Source organism: Stenella coeruleoalba (assembly GCF_951394435.1).
Source record: "Stenella coeruleoalba genome assembly, chromosome: 6".
NCBI classification, from domain to species: Eukaryota; Metazoa; Chordata; class Mammalia; order Artiodactyla; family Delphinidae; genus Stenella; species Stenella coeruleoalba.
Window position 1 is genome coordinate 34334790 of NC_137151.1, and position 23641 is coordinate 34358430.

The following is a 23641-nucleotide window of genomic DNA, read 5'->3' on the forward strand; positions in this document are numbered from 1 at the left end:
CTCTCCCTATTACTGGAGCCATGTAGTAAGTCTCTTCAGCTACTTCCTTTTGTTTATTTATTGTTTTATTCACTTTTCATTCATTCATTTATAGAGTTTCTACTATGGATCAGGAATTGTTATTCTGCTTCCTGTTGATTAAAACAACCTCTCGGCTTCCCTCGTGGCGCAGTGGTTGAGAGTCCGCCTGCCGATGCAGGGGACACGGGTTCGTGCCCCGGTCCGGGAAGATCCCACATGCCGCGGAACGGCTAGGCCCGTGAGCCATGGCTACTGAGCCTGCGCGTCTGGAGCCTGTGCTCCGTAACGGGAGAGGCCACGATAGTGAGAGGCCCGCGTACCGCAAAAAAAAAAAAACCAACCACCTCTCTACCCTCCCTCACCTCCAGATTGTTAAATACTTTAATTCTTTACTCCATAGTCATTTTATCTATTCCTCAGCTATCAGTATAGTCAACCCTCCGTATGTGTGGGTTCCACATCTGCAGATTCAACTGAGGATCAAAAATATTGTAACAAAAAAAAAGTTCCAGAAAGTTCCAAAAAGCAAAACTTGAATTTGTGGCACTGGCAACTATTTACATAGTATTTACAACTATTTATATAGCATCTACATTGTATTAGTTATTATAAGTAATCTAGAGGTGATTTAAAGTACACAAGAGGATGTGCATAGTTTCTGTGCAAATATTACACTATTTTATGTAAGGGACTTGAGTATCTGATGATTTTGGTATCCTAGGGGGCTGTGGGAAAGACGTCCTTAGACCAGTTCTCTGCGGACACCAATGGAGGGCTGTATTCTTTCTGTTCCTCCCTCCATAATGTGTACAACTAATGACTTGTAGGTGTTCAAGCAGTTAATCCCAAATTAGATCTCTGAACTCAGTTGCTTAAGCAAGTTATGGTTGGGACTTCCCTGGCAGTCCAGTGGTTAGGATTCCACGCTTGCAAGGCAGGGGGCATGGGTTCGATCCCTGGTCAGGGAACGAGGATCCCACATGCCATGTGGTGCAGCCAAAAATAAATAAATAAATAAAAATAAAAAATTTAGGAAAAGAAGAAAATTATGGTGGAAGTTAGGTTTTATCATGTTAGTAGAATTAGAGTTAAGCCAGTTTAAAGGATGAAGTTCTTTGTGGACAGAGGGAGTCTTAACCCAGAGTGTTAGGTCTCTTTAATACGAGTTCTTAACCCAGAGTCTTAGGTCTCTTTAAATTGTGTACATGCTTAATTTTTTTATACATGCTTAATTTTTAATGTGAATATGCATGATTTTCCTGGCAGATGGTCCAGAGCTTTCATCGATACTTAAAGGAACCTGTGACTTAAAAAAGATTAAATAAAAGCTACTATTTTAAATTTTGTTTCGTCTGCATTTACTATTTAAAAAATTAATGTGTTTTGTTTTGGTTGAGTACATATCCAAAGGCTTACTTGATCATGAAGTTTTTTTTTTTTAATTAAATTTTGGCTGCGTTCTTTGTTGCTGCGCACAGACTGTCTCTAGTTGCAGTGAGCGGGGGCTACTTGTTGCAGTGTGTGGACTTCTCGCTGCAGTGGCTTCTCTTGTTGAGGAGTACGGGTTCTAGGCGTGTGGGCTTCAGTTGTGGCACGTGGGCTCAATAGTTGTGGCTCGTGGGCTCTAGAGCGCAGGCTCAGTAGTTGTGACGCACGGGCTTGGTTGCTCTGCAGCATGTGGGATCTTCCCGGACCAGGGCTTGAACTCGTGTCCCCTGCATTGGCAGGCGGATTCTTAACCACTGTGCCACCAGGGAAGTCCGATCATGAAGTTCTGTACCCCACACACAGGTCTAATAATTTTTAAGTCAGTGAAATTTGTCCTTAATATATGTACCTCTACCTCCCTAGTCTTTTACTCAGTCTCTGGTATCCTGGCCTCAAGTTTTGACGGTTCGCCCTACCCTTAAAATGTTGAATGCTCCAAAATTACCTACTTCTTTCCTTTGTTTCCTGTTTCTATCCCCATCTCCAAAATATAATGCTAATCTTACTTGGGATAGTAGAGTGTAGTTTTTTATTAATTTATTTAAAAAAGATTTGAATGGGTGATAATCACTTGATCTTACAAAAAGTATTTTGGTTTCGTATGTTACTAAAATGCTAAAGGAAAATAAAACTGAAATTGAAATTGTTACTCTTCCAGGGAGAGTTCCTTATCCTATCAATGACTAAAGTAATTCACAGGAACTGCTTTTGGGCTCCTAGCCTGAATTCCGTTCCACCATATAATGCTCAAGTTTTTAATGTTTTTAAGAGGACACCAGTGGAATTTCAGAAAAATGTAAGAAAAGTAAATAAACAGCTTTAGATTGTATGGAGAAATATTTGGAGGCAAGATATCTGTCATATGGCCTAGAAGGTTGTCTTCTGAAGTCAGTTTCCTGAAATTGTCTTTCCCGTCCTGTCCATTCTGTAGTTTTGAGGTCAGAATATTTTTATTAAAATTTAAAATACCCTGTAATTACAAAAATAATATAACCAAATCAAATAATGTTTGTATTTCAAAAGTGACAGTTTCCTCCTCATCACTTCCCTTCCGCCCATCTCCTTTCAGAGCTAACAGTGTTTAACTGTTCGATATTCTTATCCCGTGTGTGTGTCATACCTTTAAAAAAAAAGATCTGTTTTGTGCTACAACTGCCTTTTTAAAAAAACTTTATATTTTGTTGGCTTTTTTTCCAAGATAAGACACAGGCATTTATCTCATTATTTTAATGCTTGCATTGTAGTGTACTGTATAACTGTACCATAATGTCTTTGTTTATATTTCTATTGAAAGGATTTTTAATTTTCAATTTTTGCAGTTGTAGCACTGGGGTAGTAAGCATTTTTGTACATACATTTCCAGACTTGTATGAATATTTCTATAACACTTCTAAAAGTAGGATTACTAAGTCAAAGGGAATGTGTTTTTTATTTTTGATAAATACAGCTTTGTTTTCCACCAAGATGATTGAATGTACTTCTGCTCTCCTCATGCATGGCACATGAATGCACACATTTCCTCAGTCCTCCAACACGATTTTCATTATATTTTTGTCAATATAAAACTGTCTAATTTTTATTTTCCTGAGCACTGTTGAAAATGAGTGTTCCTTCATGTTTATTAAACATTAGAATTTCCCTTTCGATTGCTCATTGCTCATTATATACATTGACCAATTTTCTACTGTCTTTCTTATTGAGTTATAGAAGGGCTTTGTTAATAACTGTGTTTCAGATCTTTTGCCTAGCCTGTCATTTTTCTTTTAATTTGAATGTGCCTTTTGCATTACAAAAATTTTTCATTTTAGTAAAGAACATAAGAAAACTTGTAAAAAAATTACCAATTTAACCATTGTTAAGTGTACACTTCAGGCATTAATTAAGTGCATTCACACTGTTGTGCAATGATTACCACCATCCATATCGAGAACTTTTTCATCATCCTGAACTGAAACTATACTCATTAAACACTAACAATATCATATGAGAGGAATCATCCAATATTTATGTCTGGCTTGTTTCTCTTAGCATAGTGTCTTCAACGTTTACCCATATTGTAGTGTGTATCAGTTTCATTCCTTTTTAAGGCTGAAATAAAATTCCATTGTATGTATATGCTACACTTTATTAATCCATTCATTTATTTGTCATTAGACACAGGTTGCTTCTACCTTTGGCTATCGCAAATAATGCTGCTATGAATATGGTTGTACAAATACCAGTTTGAGTCCCTGCTTTTAAGTCTTCTGGGTATATACCCAAAAATAGAATTGCTAGATCATTGGTAGTTATATTTTTAAGTTTTTGAAGAACCACCATATTGTTTTCCACAGCAGCTGCATCATTTTACATTTCCACTGGCAATGCACAGGGGTTCCAGTTTCTCCCCATCCACACCAACACTTGTTTTTTTTTTTTTTTTTTGTGGCCATCTTAATGGGTGTAAAGTGGTTTTGATCTCATTGTGGCTTTGTTTTGCATTTCCCTAATGATTAGTGATGTTGAGCATCTTTTCTTGTGCTTATTGGCCATTTTGTATATCTGCTATGGAGATGATTTTGCTCATTTTTGTTTAACATCTTTAATGGAGTATAATTGCTTACCAATGGTGTGTTAATTTCTGCTTTATAACAAAGTGTATCAGCTATACATATATCCCCATATCTCCTTCCTCTTGCGTCTCCCTCCCACCCTCCTTATCCCACCCCTTTAGGTGGTCACAAAGCACCAAGCTGATCTTCCTGTGCTATGTGGCAGCTTCCAACTAGCTATCTGTTTCACATTTGGTCCATGCCACTGTCTCACTTCGTCCCAGCATACCCTTCCCCCTCCCCGTGTCCTCAGGTCCATTCTGTATGTCTGTGTCTTTATTCCTGTCCTGTCCTGAGGTTCTTCAGAACCTTTTTTTTTTTTTTTTTTTTTTTTTTTTTAGATTCCATGTATATATGTTAGCATACGGTATTTGTTTTTCTCTTTCTGACTGACTTCACTCTGTATGACAGATTCTAGGTCCATCCACCTCACTACAAATAACTCAATTTCTTTTCTTTTTATGGCTGAGTAATACTCCATTGTAAATATGAGCCACATTTTCTTTATCCATTCATCAGTTGATGGACGCTTAGGTTGCCTCCATGTCCTGGCTATTGTAAATAGAGCTGCAGTGAACATTGTGGTACATGACTCTTTTTGAATTATGGTTTTCTCAGGATATATGCCCAGTAATGGGATTGCTGGGTCGTATGGTAGTTCTATTTGTAGTTTTTTAAGGAACCTCCATACTGTTCTCCATAGTGGCTGTATCAGTTTACGTTCCCACCAACCGTGCAAGAGTGTTCCCTTTTCTCCACACCCTCTCCAGCATTTATTGTTTCTAGATTTTTTGATGGTGGCCATTCTGACTGGTGTGAGATGGTATCTCATTGTAGTTTTGATTTGCATTTCTCTAATGATTAATGATGTTGAGCATTCTTTCATGTGTTTGTTGGCAATCTGTATATCTTCTTTAGAGAAATGTCTGTTTAGGTCTTCTGCCCATTTTTGGATTGGGTTGTTTGTTTTTTTGTTATTGAGCTGCATGAGCTGCTTGTAAATTTTGGAGACTGATCATTTGTCAGTTGCTTCATTTGCAAATATTTTCTCCCATTCTGAGGATTGTCTTTTGGTCTTGTTTATGGTTTCCTTTGCTGTGCAAAGGCTTTGAAGTTTCATTAGGTCCCATTTGTTTATTTTTGTTTTTATTTCCATTTCTCTAGGTGGTGGGTAAAAAGGATCTTGCTGTGATTTATGTCATAGAGTGTCCTGCCTATGTTTTCATCTAAGAGTTTGATAGTGTAAGGCCAGTTTGATAGTGTCTGGCCTTACATTGTGTTTAATCCATTTTGAGTTTTTTTTTGTGTATGGTGTTAGGGAGTATTCTAACTTCATACTTTTACATGTACCTGTCCAGTTTTCCCAGCACCACTTATTGAAGAGGCTGTCTTTTCTCCACTGTATATTCTTGCCTCCTTTATCAAAGATATTTCCTTTATCAAAGATAAGGTGACCATATGTGTGTGGGTTTATTTCTGGGCTTTCTGTCCTGTTCCATTGATCTATATTTCTTTTTTTGTTCCAGTACCATACTGTTTGATTACTGTAGCTTTGTAGCATAGTCTGAAGTCAGGGAGCCTGATTCCTCCAGCTCCGTTTTTCTTTCTCAAGATTGCTTTGGCCATTCGGGGTCTTTTGTGTTTCCATACAAATTGTGAAATGTTTTGTTCTAGGTCTGTTAGAAATGCCAGTGGTAGTTTGATAGGGATAGCAATGAATCTGTAGACTGCTTTGGATAATATAGTCACTTTCACAATGTTGATTCTTCCAATCCAAGAACATGGTATATCTCTCCATCTATTTGTATCATCTTTAATTTCTTTCATCACTGTCTTGTAGTTTTTTGCATACAGGTCTTTTGTCTCCTTAGGTAGGTTTATTCCTAGGTATTTTATTCTTTTTGTTGCAGTGGTAAATGGGAGGGTTTCCTTAATTTCTCTTTCAGATTTTTCATCATCAGTGTATAAGAATGCAAGAGATTTCTGTGCATTAATTTTGTATCCTGCTACTTTGCCAAATTCATTGATTAGCTCTAGTAGTTTTCTGGTAGCATCTTTAGGATTCTGTACATATAGCGTCACGTCATCTGCAAACAGTGACAGCTTTACTTCTTCTTTTCCGATTTGAATTCCTTTTATATCTTTTTCTTCTTTGATTGCTGTGGCTAAAACTTCCAAAGCTGTGTTGAATAATAGTGGTGAGAGTGGACAACCTTGTCTTGTTCTTGATCTTAGAGGAAATGGTTTCAGTTTTTCACCATTGAGAACGATGTTGTCTGTGGGTTCGTCATATATGGCCTTTATTATGTTGAGGAAAGTTCCCTCTGTGCCTACCTTCTGGAGGGTTTTTTTTTATCATAAATGGGTGTTGAATTTTGTCGAAAGCTTTTTCTGCATCATTTGAGAGGATCATGTGGTTTTTCTCCTTCAGTTTGTTAATGTGGTTTATCACATTGATCTGTGTATATTGAAGAATCCTTGCATTCCTGGGATAAGCCCTGCTTGACCATGGTGTATGATCCTTTTAATGTGCTGTTGGAATCTGTTTGCTAGTATTTTGTTGAGGATATTTGTATCGATGTTCATCAGTGATATTGGCCTGTAGTTTTCTTTCTTTATGACATCTTTGTCTGGTTTTGGTATCAGGGTGATGGTGGCCTTGTAGAATGAGTTTTGGAGTGTTCTCCCTCTGCTATATTTTGGAAGAGTTTGAGAAGGATAGGTGTTAGCTCTTCTGTAAGTGTTTGATAGAATTCACCTGTGAAGCCATCTGGTCCTGGGCTTTTGTTTGTTGGAAGATTTTTAATCACAGTTTCAGTTTCAGTGCTTGTGATTGGTTTGTTTATGTTTTCTATTTCTTCCTTGTTCTGTCTTGGAAGGTTGTGCTTTTCTAAGAATATGTCCATTTCTTCCAGGTTGTCCATTTTATTGGCATACAGTTGCTTGTAGTAGTCTCTCATGATCCTTTGTATTTCTGCAGTGTCAGTTGTTACTTATCCTTTTTCATTTTTTTTTTTTTTTCTTTTTCATTTTTAATTGTGTGGATTTGAGTCTTCTCTCTTTTTTCTTGATGAGTCTGGCTAATGGTTTATCAATTTTGTTTATCTTCTCAAAGAACTGGCTTTTAGTTTTATTGATGTTTGGTATTGTTTCCTTCATTTCTTTTTCATTTATTTCTCATCTGATTCTTATGATTCTTTCCTTCTGCTAACTTTAGGGTTTTTTTGTTCTTCTTTCTCTAATTGCTTTAGGTGCAAGGTTAGGTTGTTTGAGGTGTTTCTTGTTCTTGAGGTAGGATTGTATTGCTATAAACTTCCCTCTTAGAACTGCTTTTGCTGCATCCTATAGGTTTTGGGTCATCGTGTTTTCATTGTCATTTGTTTCTAGGTATTTTTTGATTTCCTCTTTGATTTCTTCAGTGGTCTCTTGGTTATTTAGTAGTGTATTGTTTAGCCTCCATGTGTTTGTATTTTGTACAGTTTTTTTCCTGCAGTTGATATCTAGTCTCATCGTTGTGGTCAGAAAAGATACTTGATACGATTTCAATTTTCTTAAATTTACCCAAGGCTTGATTTGTGACCCAAGATATGATCTGTCCTGGAGAATGTTCCATTAGCACTTGAGATGTATTCTGTTGTTTTTGGATGGAATGTCCTATAAATATCAATTTAGTCCATCTTGTTTAATGTATCATTTAAAGCTTGTGTTTCCTTATTTATTTTCATTTTGGATGATCTGTCCATTGGTGAAAGTGGGGTGTTAAAGTCCCCTACTATGATTGTGTTACTGTTGATTTCCCCTTTTATGGCTGTTAGCATTTGCCTTATGTATTGAGGTGCTCCTATATTGGGTGCATAAATATTTACAATTGTTATATCTTCTTGTATTGATACCTTGAGCATTATGTAGTATCTTTCTTTGTCTTTTGTAATAATCTTTATTTTAAAGTCTATTTTGTCTGATATGAGAATTGCTGCTCTAGCTTTCTTTTGGTGTCCGTTTGCATGGAATACCTTTTTCCATCCCCTCACTTTCAGTCTGTATGTGTCCCTAGGTCTGAAGTGGGTCTCTTGTAGACAGCATATATATGGGTTCTGTTTTTGTATCCATTCAGCCAGTGTGTGTCTTTTGCTTAGAGCATTTAAGGTAGTTATCGATATGTATGTTTCTGTTACCATTTTCTTAATGTTTTGGGTTTGTTATTGTAGGTCTTTTCCTTCTCTTGCATTTCCTGCCTAGAGAAGTTCCTTTAACATTTGTTGTAAAGCTGGTTTGGTGGTGCTGAATTCTCTTAGCCTTTGCTTATCTCTTAAGGTTTTAATTTCTCCCTCGAATCTGAAAGAGATTGTTGCTGGGGAGAGTAATCTTGGTTGTAGGTTTTTCTCTTTCATCACTTTAAATATGTCCTGCCAGTGCCTTCTGGCTTGCAGAGTTTCTGCTGAAAGATCAGCTGTTAACCTTATGGGGATTCCCTTGTGTCTTATTTGTTGTTTTTCCCTTGCTGCTTTTAATATTTTTTCTCTATTTAATTTTTGATAGTTTGCTTAATATGTGTCTTGGTGTGTTTTTCCTAGGTTTTATCCTGTATGGGACTCTCTGCCCTTCCTGGTATTGATTGACTATTTCCTTTCCCATGTTAGGAAAGTTTTGAACTATAATTTTTCCAAATATTTTCTCAGTCTCTTTCTTTCTTTCTTCTTCTTCTGGGACCCCTATAATTTGAATGTTGGTTCATTTAATGTCCCAGAGGTCTCTGAGACTCTCCTCAATTCTTTACATTGTTTTTTTTTTTTTTAATCTGCTCTGCAGTAGTTATTTCCACTATTTTATCTTCCAGGTCCCTTATCCATTCTTCTGCCTCATTTATTCTCTATTGATTCCTTCTAGAGATTTTTTAAATTCATTTATTGTGGTGTTCATCATTATTTGTTTGCTCTTTAGTTCTTTTAGGTCCTTGTTCAGTGTTTCTTGTATTTTCTCTGTTGTATTTACAAGATTTTGGATCATCTTGACTATCATTACTCTGAATTGTTTTTCAGGTAGACTGCCTATTTCCTGTTCCTTTGTGTGATTGGTGGGTTTTTACCTTGCTCCCTCATCCGCTGTGTGTTTCTCTCTCTTCTCAATTTGCTTACCTTACTGTGTTTGGGGTCTGCTTTTCACAGGCTGCAGGTTCGTAGTTCATGTTGTTTTTGGTATCTGTCCCCAGTGGCTAATGTTGCTTCAGTGGGTTTTGTAGGCTTCCTGGTGGAGGGGAATGGTGCCTGTGTTCTGGTTGATGAGTCTGGATCTTGTCTTTCTGGTGGGCAGGACAGCATCTGGTGGTGTGTTTTGGGGTGTCTGTGGACTTACTATGATTTAAGGCAGCCTCTGTGCTAATGGGTGGGGTTGTGTTCCTGTCTTGTTAGTTGTTTCACATAGGGTTTCCAGCACTGTAGCTTGCTGGTCGTTGAGTGGAGCTGTGTTTTAGCATTGAGATGGAGATCTCTGGGAGGACTTTTGCCATTTGTTATTACTTGGAGCTGGGAGGTCTCTGGTGGACCAATGTCCTGAACTCGTCTCTCCTACCTCAGAGGCACAGGCCTGACAACCGGCCAGAGCACCAAGACCCTGTCAGCCACATGGCTCAGAAGAAAAGGGAGAAAAAAAAATTAAAAAAAAATAGTTATTAAAATAAAAAATAAAAAAAATTATTAAAAATAACAAAAAATTAAAAAGTAATAAAAAAAAGAAAAGAAAAGAAAGAAGAGAGCAACCAAACCAAAAAACAAATCCACCAGTGATAACAAGTGCTAAAAACTATACTAAGAAAACAAAAACAAAAACAGACAGACAGAACCGTAGGACAAGTGGTAAAAGCAGTTATACAGGCAAAATCACACAAAGAAGCATACATCTACACCCACAAAAAGACAAAAAGGAAAAAAATATATATAATCCTTATAAAAAGAGAGAGCAAGCAAATCAATAAGTCTATCAATGATGATAAATTCTAAATACTAAACTAAGATAAACATAAAACCAGAAATAAATTAGATGCAGAAAGCAAACCCCAAGTCTACAGTTGCCCCCAGAGTCCACCGCCTCAATTTGGGATGATTTTTTGTCTATTCAGGTACTTCAGTGATGCGGGGTACATCAAGTTGATTGTGGAGATTTAATCCGCTGCTCCTGAGGCTGCTGGGAGAGATTTCCCTATCTTTTCTTTGTTCTCACAGCTCCTGGGGTTGAGCTTTGGATTTGGCCCCGGCTCTGCTGTAGGTCTCCTGAGGGCGTCTGTTCCTGCCCAGACAGGATGGGTTTAAAGTAGCAGCTGATTAGGGGGCTCTGGCTCACTGAGGCCTGGGGGAGGTGGGGGGTAGAGAATGCAGGGCGAGCCTGCGACAGCAGAGGCCGGTGTGACATTGCAACAGCCTGAGGCCCCATGTGTTCTCCTAGGGAAGTTGTCCCTGGATCACGGGACCCTGGTAGTGGCGGGCTGCACAGGCTCCTGGGAGGGGTGGTGTGGATAGTGACCTGTGATTGCGCACAAGCTTCTTGGTGACTGCAGCAGCAGCCTTAGCATCTCATGCTCGTCTAGTGTCCATGCTGATAGCCGCAGCTCGCGCCCATCTCTGGAGCTCGTTTAGGCGATGCTCTGAATTCCCTCTCCTTCTGCACCCCGAAACAATGGTGTCTTGCCTCTTAGGCAGGTCCAGAGTTTCTCCCGGACTCCCTCCTGGCTAGCTGTGGCGCACTAGCCCCCTTCAGGCTGTTTTCATGCAGCCAACCCCAGTCCTCTCCCTGGGGTCTGATCTCCGAAGCCCGAGGCTCAGCTCCCAGCCCCTGCCCGTCCCGGTGAGTGAGCAGACTAGCCTCTCGGTCTGGTGAGTGCTGGTCAGCACCCATCCTCTGTGCGGAAATCTCTCCGCTTTGCCCTCTGCACCCCTGTTGCTGCGCTGTCGTCTGTGGCTCCGAAGCTTCCCCCCCTGCCCACCCTCGGTCTCTGCTCGTGAAGGCGCTTCCTAGTGTGTGGAAACTTTTCCTCATTCACAGCTCCCTCCCAGAGGTGCAGGTTCCCTCCCAGAGGTGCAGGTTCCGTCCTTATTCTTTCGTCTCTGTTTTTTCTTTTTTCTTTTGCCCTACCCAGGTACGTGGGGGAGTTTCTTGCCTTTTGCGAAGTCTCAGTCTTCTGCCACAGTTCAGTAGGTGTTCTGTAGGAGTTGTTCCACATGTAGATGTATTTCTGATATATTTATGGGGAGGAAGGTGATCTCCATGTCTTACTCCTCTGCCATCTTGAAGGTCTCTTTGCTCACTTTTTAATGCACATGTTAAGTTGTAAGAGTTTTTTATTACATTCTAGATATTAATCTCTTATTGAGTTGGCCAAAATGTTCGTTCGGGTTTTTCCATAAGATGTTATGGAAAAACCCGAAGAACGTTTTGGCCTACCCAGTATATGATACATAACCTGCAAATATTTTTTCCTATCCTCTTCCCTACCTTAGCTCTCTCCTATTTCTTCTTTCTATCCAGGGTGTTCAGAGGAATTCTCCTCAACTAATAACCGTTATCACGTTACAAGCCTACACAGAAGCCTTCAAAGGCTCTTCATTGCCCACAGGGTGAAGTTGAAACTCCTAGAACTGATATTCGTAGACATCCACTGTCAGGTCTCTCTCTACCTTTTTTTCTCTATTCCTTCTAGGAAACTTCAGCTGAATTGGACTATTTGTTCCCTAAATTTGACATCCAGTGTCCTGCCCCAGACCATTATCTGTTCTTTCTTATTAGCCTTACCTTACCTACAGACTAATGGGGATCCCCTTTTCTGAATGAATCCATTTCTGACTCACTTGATATTTATCCAACCATCTCCTTAAGCTCTGACCCATATATTGTTCTCTTTGTTTATCTTGTTCACATATGTACTATTGAATTTATACATGTATATGTGCGTGTTTATGTCTATCTGCCTTAGCTTCTACTGGAAAGAACCAGGCTGTGGTGGATCAAATTCTGGCTTTAGTACTTAATGGTATGGTAGCCTTGGACAGGTTTTTAAATCTTTGAACCTTTTCTTATCTATAAAATAGGGTTGAAACTTATATGACAGCGTTAGATTTTATGTATGCAGACACACAAACATGAACATACACACATAATTACACATTAATTACTTGGCTTAGTAGACACTCAGTGTCTTTATCCTGAAGGGCAGGGAAGTAATCTGTACAGACATTTAAAAAATGTCTGGGGCTTCCCTGGTGGCGCAGTAGTTAAGAATCCACCTGCCAATGCAGGGGACAGGCGTTCGAGCCCTGGTTTGGGAAGATCCCACATGCCGCGGAGCACCTAAGCCTGTGCACCACAACTACTGAGCCAGCGCTTTGGAGCCCGCAAGCCACAACTACTGAGCCCGTGTGCTACAACTACTGAAGTTCGTGCGCCTAGAGCCCATGTTCCGCAACAAGAAAAGCCACTGCAATGAGAAGCCCGTGCACCGTAACGAAGAGTAGCTCCCGCTTGCCACAAGTAGAGAAAGCCCGCATGCAGCAGTGAAGACCCAGTGCAGCCAAAGATAAATAAATAAATAAAATAAATAAATAAATAGCTAGAGGTGCTGGAGAGGTGCTTGGTGTGGGCCAGGGTGCCCAGTTTGTGTGTGGTTTTGGGAAACCAGCCAGAGCCCAAGGAAGTTTCACTCTTCTTCCTAGGCCTTATTTCTGGGAGTAAGCAAGCATGTGTGTGCATTCTTCAGGAGTAGAATCTCGGTTTCTTATAGCCCTCCTATAAGTCCCACTAGTTTTCAAACCAGCTAAGGAGACACATCTTCCTGGTATTGAACCCCAGGGAGGTGGTGCTCAATATGTGGCTTGGACCACTCACTCCCCACGGAGGATCTCTGAGCCTGTGATATCCGTCTCCTCTTCTGTGTCCCCTCCTAGTGCTGCAGATCCTGATTGCTTCTCCTCACTTTCTCCCTGACTTTGTGTGGATCTTTCCTCATAGCCTTGGTTGAAGAAGAGTTCTTCTATCCTTCTCCAATTTGTTTTCAATAAGAATTCCTCATGTAGCTGTATTGTGATGTGTTCCTGTGGGGAGGTGAGCTCAGCATTCTCCTACTCCACCAATTGATCTCCTCCCTTGATATTATCTTTTAATTATAGCCATCCTAGTGGATATGAAGTGATGTCTCACTGTGGCTTTGATTTGCAGTTTCCTAATGGCTGTTCATGTTGAACATTTTCTCATGTTATTTTAATTTATTAATTTATATTTTTTGGCTGCATTGGGTCTTTGTTGCTGTGCATGGGCTTTCTCTAGTTGCGTAGAGTGGGGGTTACTCTTTGTTGCGGTGTGCAGGCTTCTCATTGTGGTGGCTTTTCTTGTTCCAGAGCACGGGCTCTAGGTGCGTGGGCTTCAGTAGTTGCAGTCTGTGGGCTCAGTAGTTGTGGCTCGCAGGCTCCAGAGCACAGGCTCAGTAGTTGTGGTGCCTGGACTTTGTTGCTCTGCAGCATGTGGGATCTTCCCAGACCAGTGCTCGAACCCATTTCCCCTGCATTGGCAGGCGGATTCTTAACTGCTGCGCTACCAGGGAAGTCCTTTCTCATGTTCTTATTGGCCACTTGTATATCTTCTTTAGAGAAATGTCTATTCAGATCCTTTGCCCATTTTTTTTCTAAAGTAGATTTATTTATTTATTTTTATTTTTTTGGCTGCACTGGGCAGCATGTGGGATCTTAGTTGCTGACTAGGGATCAAACCCGCGCCCCCTGCAGTGGAAGCTTGGAGTCTTAAGCACTGGACTACCAGGAAAGTCCCTGCCCATTTTTATTTTTATTTTATTTTATTTTTTTTTTGTGGTTCGCGGGCCTGTCACTGTTGTGGCCTCTCCCGTTGCAGAGCACAGGCTCCGGACGCACAGGCTCAGCGGCCATGGCTACGGGCCCAGCCACTCCACGGCATGTGGGATCTTCCTAGACCGGGGCACGAACCTGTGTCCCCTGCATCGGCAGGCAGACTCTCAACCACTGCGCCACCAGGGAAGCCTCCTGCCCATTTTTAAATTGGATTATTTATCTTTTTATTATTCATTTGTAAATGTTCTTTGTATATTCTGGATACAAGTCCCTTATGAGATACATAATTCACACATTTTTTCCCATTTGCCATGTTGCAGCATGTATTGTGGTCTGTGTTTTCACTTTCTTGGTGGTGTCTGTAGTTCTTGCTCTTCCATTTAGGTCTGTCATCCATTTTGTGTTAGTTTTCATGCCTAGTGTAAGGATAAAGGTGCCAACTTCTTTTTTTTTGCATGCGGATATTCAGTTGTCCCAACATAGGTAGATGGCTTTTTAATATTTGTATTTCAATACTGCAAACGTTCAAAAAGATTTCCTCCATCAGTGCATGAAAACTTTCATTTTTAGCTTTACACCAAGGTTTTGATTACCCTGGTTGCACATTAGAATCACTTGGGGAGCTTTTGAAAAAGTCTAGGGTTTAGACACAACCTCAGAGATTCTGATTTAATTAGTCTGTTCTGGAGCCTAGTTATCAGTATGTTTTTGAAAGCCTTGTAGTTGATTATGAAGTCTAATTAGGGTGAGAACCACAGCTCTGTGCTCTTCAAAAAAAGAAATGGAAAAAAACCACTAGGTTTTATGCTTCACTATATTTTTTTCCTCTTCGGTAATGTGTTGCTTTTGTCAGTAGAAGAAAAAATTTTTAATAATTTGTTAAACAGTAATTTAAACAGAGTTTTAGTTTTATAATGAAAGATTATATTTTTAATGGTAGCTTGTTTATGATGTGAAATTTGATTCTGGTAACCAATAAATCTTAAAGATGGCTTATGTTTAGGTGTTACAGAAAATCCCTTAATCCAGGAAGGCAGTGAGTTTATCCACGTGTTTGATTTATACCATGAGGAAATTAACTTCACGAGGAACTCAACATGAGGACTGTGATGTACATATGTCAGTTCAAGTCAGAGAGCATACCTTTAGGGACTGGGTTGTGTGGTATTTCAAGTTGTTAGACTAGACCTCAGACTATATATTCTGTGTACTTACTGAAATATTTCCAGTATATTTGGAAAACATGGGTTTCTTTGTGAATACTGATAAAGATAATTCCTAAGATACTTATTAAGCATGTAGGCACTGTTAAGTTCTGGGCTGCAAAGAATAGACTGTAGTCTTTGCTCTTTACAGTCTAATGGAGAAATAGATATATAAGTAAGTGACTTGAATAAGAAGCCATTCTAATGATTTGAACAAGACATTGAGGATCATTACCTTTCATGGAAGTAAAGCAGATTTTCTACAGGAAATAACATTTAGGATAAGTTTTGAAGAATGAATATGTGAAGGGTATGCTAAGAGGAAGTAGAGAAGAGCAGGATAAATAGTCTGTGCCCAGATGTCAAAGAGAAAGCACACCTCTGAGGAAATACAAGTTGTTAGGATCGTAACACAGGGTAGGTGTAAGGTAACCATGGGAGATAAACCAGCGAAGGGGTGGGGCCAAGTCTGGTGGGTTTGTGTTTCTACCAGTCCAAGAAGTGCCTTCGGTTTTTAAGTAAAAATAAAAGATACATTCTTCATTTTCACCAAGAACTTTATTGAACAACGTATTCACCCTTTTGTTCCACTACCTTCTTCCATTTTTCAGGCAACTTCATAATTCCATCTTCCCAAAACTTTTTACCTTTTTAAGCAAAGAACTCTTCCAGGTGCCTTTTACAGTCTTGCAGGGAATTGAAATTTTTTCCATTAAGAGAATTTTATAAAGACCGAAATAAATGGAAATCCAAAGATGCAATGTCTGGCGAATACAGTGGATGAATCAGAACCAGCCAAGCTGTAACAGTTTTTGCCTAGTCATCAGAGAAACATGCGGTCTTGCGTCATCCTGATGGAAGGTTATGCGTTTTCTCTTGTCTCATTCTGGATGCTCTTTGTTGAGTGCTGCTTTCAGTTGGTCTAACTGGGAGCAATACTTGTTGGAATTAATCGTTTGGTTTTCTAGAAGGAGGTCATAATAAAGGACTCCCTTCCAATCCCACCATATATACAACATCACCTTCTTTGGATGAAGACGGGCCTTTGGTGTGGTTGGTGGCAGTTCATTTCACTTTCCCCACGATCTCTTCCATTCCACATTATTGTACAGTATCTGCTTTTCATCACCTGTCACAATTTATTTTAAAAACGGAACATTTTCGTTTTATTTAAGTAGAGAATTGAATACGGAAATACAGTCAAGAAGTTTTTCTTCACTTAACTTACGTGGAACCCAAACATCAAAGCGATTCACATAACCAAGCTGGTGCAAATGATTTTCAGTGCTTGATTTGGATATTTTGAGTATGTCGGCTGTCTGCCGCACTGTATAACATTGATTGTTCTCAGTTAATGTTTTGATTTGATAGCTGTCAACTTCAACTGGTCTACCTGAACATGGAGCATCGTCCAGCGAGAAATCTCCAGCACAAAACTTCGTAAACCACTTTTGACACATTCGATCAGTCACAGCACCTTCTCCATACACTGCACAAATCTTTTTTTTGCATTTCAGTTGCGTTTTACCTTTCTTGAAATAATAAAGCATGATATGCCGAAAATGTTGCTCTTTTTCTTTCATCTTCAGTATTAAAATGGCTACACAAAAATTCACCAGTTTTGATAAGTCTTTTCTTAAATGCATGCTGATATGACAGCTGTCACATACAGTCTAACAAAATTGTTTCACATGAAGTTAAAGACAACTAAGTGCTACTAGAGCCATCTTAAGAAAAAACCAAATGAACCTTTTGGCCAACCCAGTAATGCCACACTTAGAGGTGCTTGTGATAAGCCATTTTTGTATTATGACTTCTAATTATATTACATGTTTATATCCGTTTTTAATGTTTTTGTTTTATATATCATATGCATAATATATTGCTACAGTAATGCTTAATTTGTTAATAAAAATATACATATATGGAGGTGGATACTCAAAATCTTTTACTGATAGAATACCTGATTAAACATCTCTGGAAGCCTCTTATAGGTTATGGAAATCCACTAAAGTATTTTAAACAGAAGAACAATATCAGATTTATATTTTAGGAAGAAGGATTGTAGGGTAGGGATACGGAGACCAGTAGAAAGCTATTAAAATAGTCTGGGCCTGACATTGTGAAGGGCTCAACTAAAAGAGTGACCTTTATCTTGCTGAGGTCTTTGGCCCTCCAGAGTTCTGGCTGAGAATATTTCTTAATTACCTAAAATTTATTAAGTTGAAAGATGAGTGGAAAGGATTGTTGGGTCCACATGATGATGTTTAGTGCATGTTGTTCTTACATAATTGCCATTATCTTTTTTCTTGGAAAAAAAGCATCTTCCTCTCCCTACCTACCGCATTTTCCTCAGAAGTTTAATATTCCCCCATATCGCCTTATCTCTTTTTAAAGAGGTGTTCTATTGGTGTTTTTTCTTTGTTGGGTTATAGTTTACATACAGTAAAATGAACAAAATTCAGATTTACAGTTTATTTTGACAAATGTATGTACCCATGTTACTACCATCTAAAGTAAAAAACAATTTTCATCATCCCAGAAAGATTCCTGGTTTTTCTCTCTATCTCTTAAGTAACCATAGTTCTTATTTCTTTCACTATATATTAATTCTACCCATTCTTGAGTTTCATATAAGTGGAATCATACACTATGCATTCGTGTCTGACTTTTTGCTCAACATAATATTTTAAGAATTCATCCATGTTACACACATCATTTTTTGGATCGTATGACTGTACCACAGTGTGTTTATCCTTTCTCCTATTGATAAATATTTAAATTGTTTCCATTTTTTTCTTATTATTAATAATCTGCTATGAACAATTTGGTGAACATACGCTTTGATTTTTCTTGAGTATATTCTTAGGAGCAGAATTGCTAGGTCTTGTGTTCAGTTTTATTAGAAACTGCCAAACTTTTCTAAAGTACAAGGTTGTACCATTGTATACTCTTAGCAGTATGTGAGATTTCAAGTTGCTCTACATTCTGACAGTTGGCATTGTCAGATTTTTATTTTTAGTCATCTTACTGGGTGTGAAGTGGTATCTCATTGTGGTTTTAATTTGCATTTTGCTGTCGACTACTGAAATTCAGTAGTATCTGGTGATTCATCACAGTTAACTATTAGTCATTCATACCTTCTTTTGCTAAGTGTCTGTTCAAGTATTTTGCTCATTAAAAAATATTGGATTGTTTCGTTTTAAAAATTATTTTTGTACGTCCTGGTTGTGAGTCTTTTGTCAGATATATGTATTTTGAGTTTTCCCATTAGTCTATGGCTTTCCTAATCATTTTCTTAATTGTGTCTTTTGATGAGCATGTTTATTTTAGTGAAGTTCATTTTCTCAGTTTTTGATTTTATTGTTAGTGACTTTTGTGTCTTGTCAAAGGAATTTTTGCCTATTTTAAGGTTGTGAGGATATTCTGTGTTCTCTTGCATATGAATATCTAATTATTTCAGAACCATTTGTTGAAAAGACCATCCTTTCCCTACTGAATTGTAGAGGCTCCTCTGTTGTAAAATGAAGTATTAGTGTGAATATATTTCTGGACTATGTTATGTTTCATTGATCTGTTTGTCCTTATGCCAGTACTGTACTGTCTTAATTGCTGTAGCAAAGTAAATCTTAATATCAGGTAGTATACTTTTCATCAAAAATTATTTTAGCTATTCTAGGGTCTTTGGATTTTCATGTTAGTTTTAGAATCAGCTTGGCAGTTTTTACGAAATGCCTGCTGGAATTTTGATTAGGATTGTGTTGAAGTTATAGATCAATTTGGGAGAATCGACATCTTAATGGTGTTGTGTTTTCCAGTCCATGTACATGAAATATCTCTGTTTAGGTCTTTAATATCTTTTAGTAATGCTTTGAGGTATTTTAGGTAGAGTTCTTGCTCATCTTTCATTGTCTTTTCCCTAGATATTTGATTTTTTTTGATGTTATAAGAGTGGTATTTAAAAAAAATTAATTTCCCAAGTGTTTGCTCAGTATATGTATATAAAAATCACATGATTTTTGTATACTGACCTTGAATTCCACAACTTTATAAACTCAGTTAGTTTTGGTACTTTGTAGATTCCTTTGGATATGTTATGTACATAATCATGCCATCTGTGAATGCAGACAGCTTTCTTTCTAGTCTGTGTGCTTAATCCTTTTTATTTTCTAATTAGGGCCATCAGAAGTTATTTTTGATGAATTACTAGATTAATTCTGAACTAGAGTTATCCTTTCTGGTTCTAGTAGTAAATATACACCATACTGGAATTTGGTGTCAAGTGACTATCATAATGGAATGGAAGGAGGGAGGTTGGAGTGTTGTTTTTGAGTTAAGCTAAATTATCTTAAAAAGTTTGTTTTGGATACAGAACCTGCATGCCCTCTATATTGAATACAACCAAATCCACCTTGAGATAGCTGTTCAGTAAGGTTGACAGTTGTACCTAGAATGCAGGATTAGGGTCAGATAATGTTTCTTGTATCATTTTAAGGGAATATTTCATAATGCCATTTGCAGCAACATGGATGGACCTAGAGATTATCATACTAAGTGAAGTAAGTCAGAAAGAAAAAGACAGATACCATATGGTATCACTTATATGTGGAATCTAACATATGACACAGGGTGCAGTGGTGGTGCAGTGGTTGAGAGTTCACCTGCCAGTGCAAGGGACACGGGTTCGTGCCCCCGTCCGGGAAGGTCCCACATGCTGCGGAGCGGCTGGGCCCGTGAGCCATGGTCGCTGAGCCTGCGCGTCCGGAGCCTGTGCTCCACAACGGGAGAGGCCACAACAGTGAGAGGCCCGGGTACCGCAAAAAGAAAAGAAAAATAAAATATGACACAAATGAACTTACTATGAAACAGAAACTGACTCATAGACATATAGAGAACAGACTTGTGATTGCCAAGGGGGAGGGGAGGACTGGGAGTTTGGGACTAGCAGATGTGTAAACTATTATATATAGAATGGATAAACAGCAAGGTCCTATTGTATAGCACAGGGAACTATAGTCAATATTCTGTAATAAACCATAATGGAAAAGAATATGAAAAAGTATGGATTGTATAACTGAATCACTTTGCTGTACATCAGAAACTAGCATAACATTGTAAATTGACTATATTTCAATTAAAAATATGGAAAAAAAAAATTTCAGGTTTTCTGCAAGCTTGAAAAGGGGACTTATCTCTCACTTTCCGGACTTTCCCCCCCACCTTAGTTTTAGCTTTCACTGCTTTATTGTGGGCATTCTTCCTAGCAAACCAAGCTCTTACGTATATCATTTATTACTTGCTGCAGTTTGAGACTTTTGGTACAGGCCATATATATCTTAACACAGGTTAACCTCACTTTAAAGAAACCCAGTGTATAAAAATCATAGTTTTTGATATGTATCATACATGGTGATTATTCTCCTAATAAAAAGATTCAGAATTATAAATACCTTGCCAGGAACACATAAAACTTAGGTACAGTCTGAAAAACACTTTTAAAAAATTCAGTAATGCAGAGAATCATTCCTTACATTTTTCCTGTCTAGTTTTGGGCTATCTGTATTTGGAAGTTGCTGAGTTGGTATTTCTGCCTTGTAGTGGTGGTGCTATGCTGTAATGACTATCTGTAATATCTCTCCAGTGGAAAGAATAGCTATGGGAGACTAGAGGACTTGTGGCAAAAATCCTTTTTTATGGTTATGTTGTGTAAGTAAGAGGGCTGTTTGGAATTTTTAATTAAAATATTTTCCAATGAAGAAGTTGCTGTTTAATTGAAAATATTTGAATGCCAAAGGTTGATAAAGAAGCTTGCAGAACCTGTTAAGCAAATAAGTACTACAGATTTCATGTGACTTAAATTGATTTTACAAATTTGCTTTTCTTTTTCTGAAGCAGTTTCTGATATCCAGTAATTCTGTGTACCATGTAGTGATGTTATTAGATTTGAGATCTTTATAATAAAAATAATATTGTCGTGTATTTTTTTATAATTTTTAAAATTTATGAAACTTAACTATTTTCAGTTAAAAGCTACTCACAGATTCTGCTGTTGGTCGAGAAGGTGTTGGGGTTTTATTGGTGTGTGAAGAGGCATGGAATTTACTGTATATTCATGATTTTATATAGAGACTCATCTTACAAAAATTACTTGAAAATTACAATTTTGTAAGTCACTTGATAGTTAATATTCTAGGGGAATTTTCTTCTAAAGGAGCACTGATAAATAGTTTATAAAATAATTTCCTCTTTGTTTATTCACTTACATATTTTTCTTTTTCCTTTTATTATGGGAAGGATAAATATAGGATCGAACTTTTAGATTAATGGGCAGAAAAAGGGAAAAAAGATCTGTGGTTAATAAACCTAATGGTAACTGTTGAATACCATAAAGTAGATGTTTTTCCTTTTTTTGTTTTTTTTGTTAAATACAGGGTATATTTACTTCTGGAACATGGGAAGAGAAATCAGATGAGATTTCATTTGCTGATTTCAAGTTCTCAATCACTCATCATTATCTTGTACAAGAATTCCCTGATAAAGAAGGAAAGGATGAAGTATTAGAAGGTAAGTTTGTACTACATATTTTTAAACTCTTGTAAGAGTGATTATAATTTTGAATTATGAATTTAGTTCTCTTAATTAAGTAGTATCCTCTGGAGATATTTTACATATGCAAAGTCGTTTCACATCTGAAATAGAGTATGATCTTTGCAGAGGAAAAATTGCAGCATCATTTATTTTAAAATTAATTAAATCAGCACATATTTATTGAATGCCTGAGATGTGCTCGGTACTCTGCTAAGCCCAACTGAGAAAAGTTTACATTCCAGTAGGGGAGATAAGGTCTATAAGTAAGTAACAATAGTAAGAGGTAAAAAGTGGTAAGTGCCATCCCAAAGCACAAAGTCTTACTGGAGTTCAGAATAGGAAAGATCACTTTTAGTGCAGAGAGATTAGAGAAGATGTTATAGAGAATTAAGTAACTAAGCTGGGCTTTGAAGAATTTTAAAAAAGTTATTGATTAGTCAGTGTCATGTTTTGGATATACCCCAGACTTCAGAGTCTGGTTTTTCTACTTACTAGTTACTTGACCTTTCTACATTTGACTGATCTCATTTGTAAAATGGAGTAATACTACCTGGAGGGTTAATGGGAGGATTTAATAAGATACTGTACATAAGCACCTATCTCATGATTACTGATGTTTACCAGGCTCTTGTATAAGCATTGCAGTTAGTATTCAAGTTAGCAAACATCATTTGCAGCTTAATAAATAATTTTAAGAGTTAGTTTCTTCCCCAAAAAGGCATATATTTTATTTGCTAGGCATAATTTACAAACTTGCAAAGGCAACTTGATTTTATATTATCAGTCATTTTAAGAGAAAGATCCATTTTAAGAGTTTTTTTTTTTTTGCGGTACGTGGGCCTCTCACTGTTGTGGCATCTCCCGTTGCGGAGCACAGGCTCCGGATGCGCAGGCTCAGCGGCCATGGCTCACGGGCCCAGCCGCTCTGCAGCATATGGGATCTTCCCAGACCGGGGCACGAACCCGTGTCCCCTGCATCGGCAGGCGGACTCTCAACCACTGCACCACCAGGGAAGCCCCTAGAATCAGTGTTTCTGAGATGAATAGAGATGAGAGAATAGATGAATAGATGATGAGAGAAGGTGAATGGATTTAAGGTAGTTAAGGCATTATTGCTGCATGTGTGTATGTATTGGGCAGTTTTAATTTGGTCGTGATTGAAGCTGTAACTAATGGTAGAAGCTACAAGCAAACCATTAGCTCAATTAATTTGGAGACACATGTTTAAAACGATTATCAGAGGTCAGAAGATTTGAACACCGGTCTTTTATTTATGGGAGTTGCTTATTTTAATTAGAGCATCAAGTCATTAGTGTTCTCCTGTTCTTTTTTCAAATTAACAAAATACAAATTTGCTCAGCAAGTATAGCTATACAGCAAAAGGAAATTGGTTTTTTTTTTTTGGCTGCACAGCGTGGCATGTGGGATCTTCCCCGACCAGGGATCGAACTTGCGCCCCCAACAGTGGAAGTGCGGAGTCCTAACCACTGGACCTCCAGGGAGGTTCCAGGAAATATTTTTATAAACATTATTCTTTATGCTTTGAATTTATTATGCATTTACGAGTGTAAGTAATTATCATTGATGTTAGTATCTTATTATGGATAGTAATACATGTACTTACAGATATATGGGTTATAAAGGAGAAGCTACGTAGTGGTTTTACAAGAATATTTAAGACGGCCAGGGGTGAGCAAAGACTAGCCATGGGAGGTGTATAGAGTTGACAGACTTCTAAGTATAATTTTGAAGAAAAGTAAAGACAAGGGCAGGCTAAGAAGAACAAATAAAACAAGGTTTTCTAGTAAGGAATGAGAAATTGTTTGAATCATGATTTAGAAGAATGGAAAATATAAACATGGGAATGATATATATATAAATATATATTTTTTTATGGACTTTT

At 38.0% G+C, this 23641-nt stretch overlaps 1 protein-coding gene across 3 annotated transcripts in view; it reads left to right on the forward strand.

Annotated features, from left to right (window-relative positions):
- Nucleotides 1–23641, forward strand: part of RAB3GAP1 (RAB3 GTPase activating protein catalytic subunit 1) — a 131362-nt gene that overhangs the window by 19045 nt on the left and 88676 nt on the right. For 2 of the 3 annotated variants that reach the window (XM_079924969.1, XM_079924970.1), the window contains exon 4: nt 21582–21714. In XM_079924969.1, coding sequence (XP_079781095.1) covers nt 21582–21714 — 133 coding nt within the window. Of the gene's footprint in view, nt 1–21581; nt 21715–23641 lie in introns of those variants that run through there. The other variant, XM_079924971.1, reaches the window with a different exon arrangement.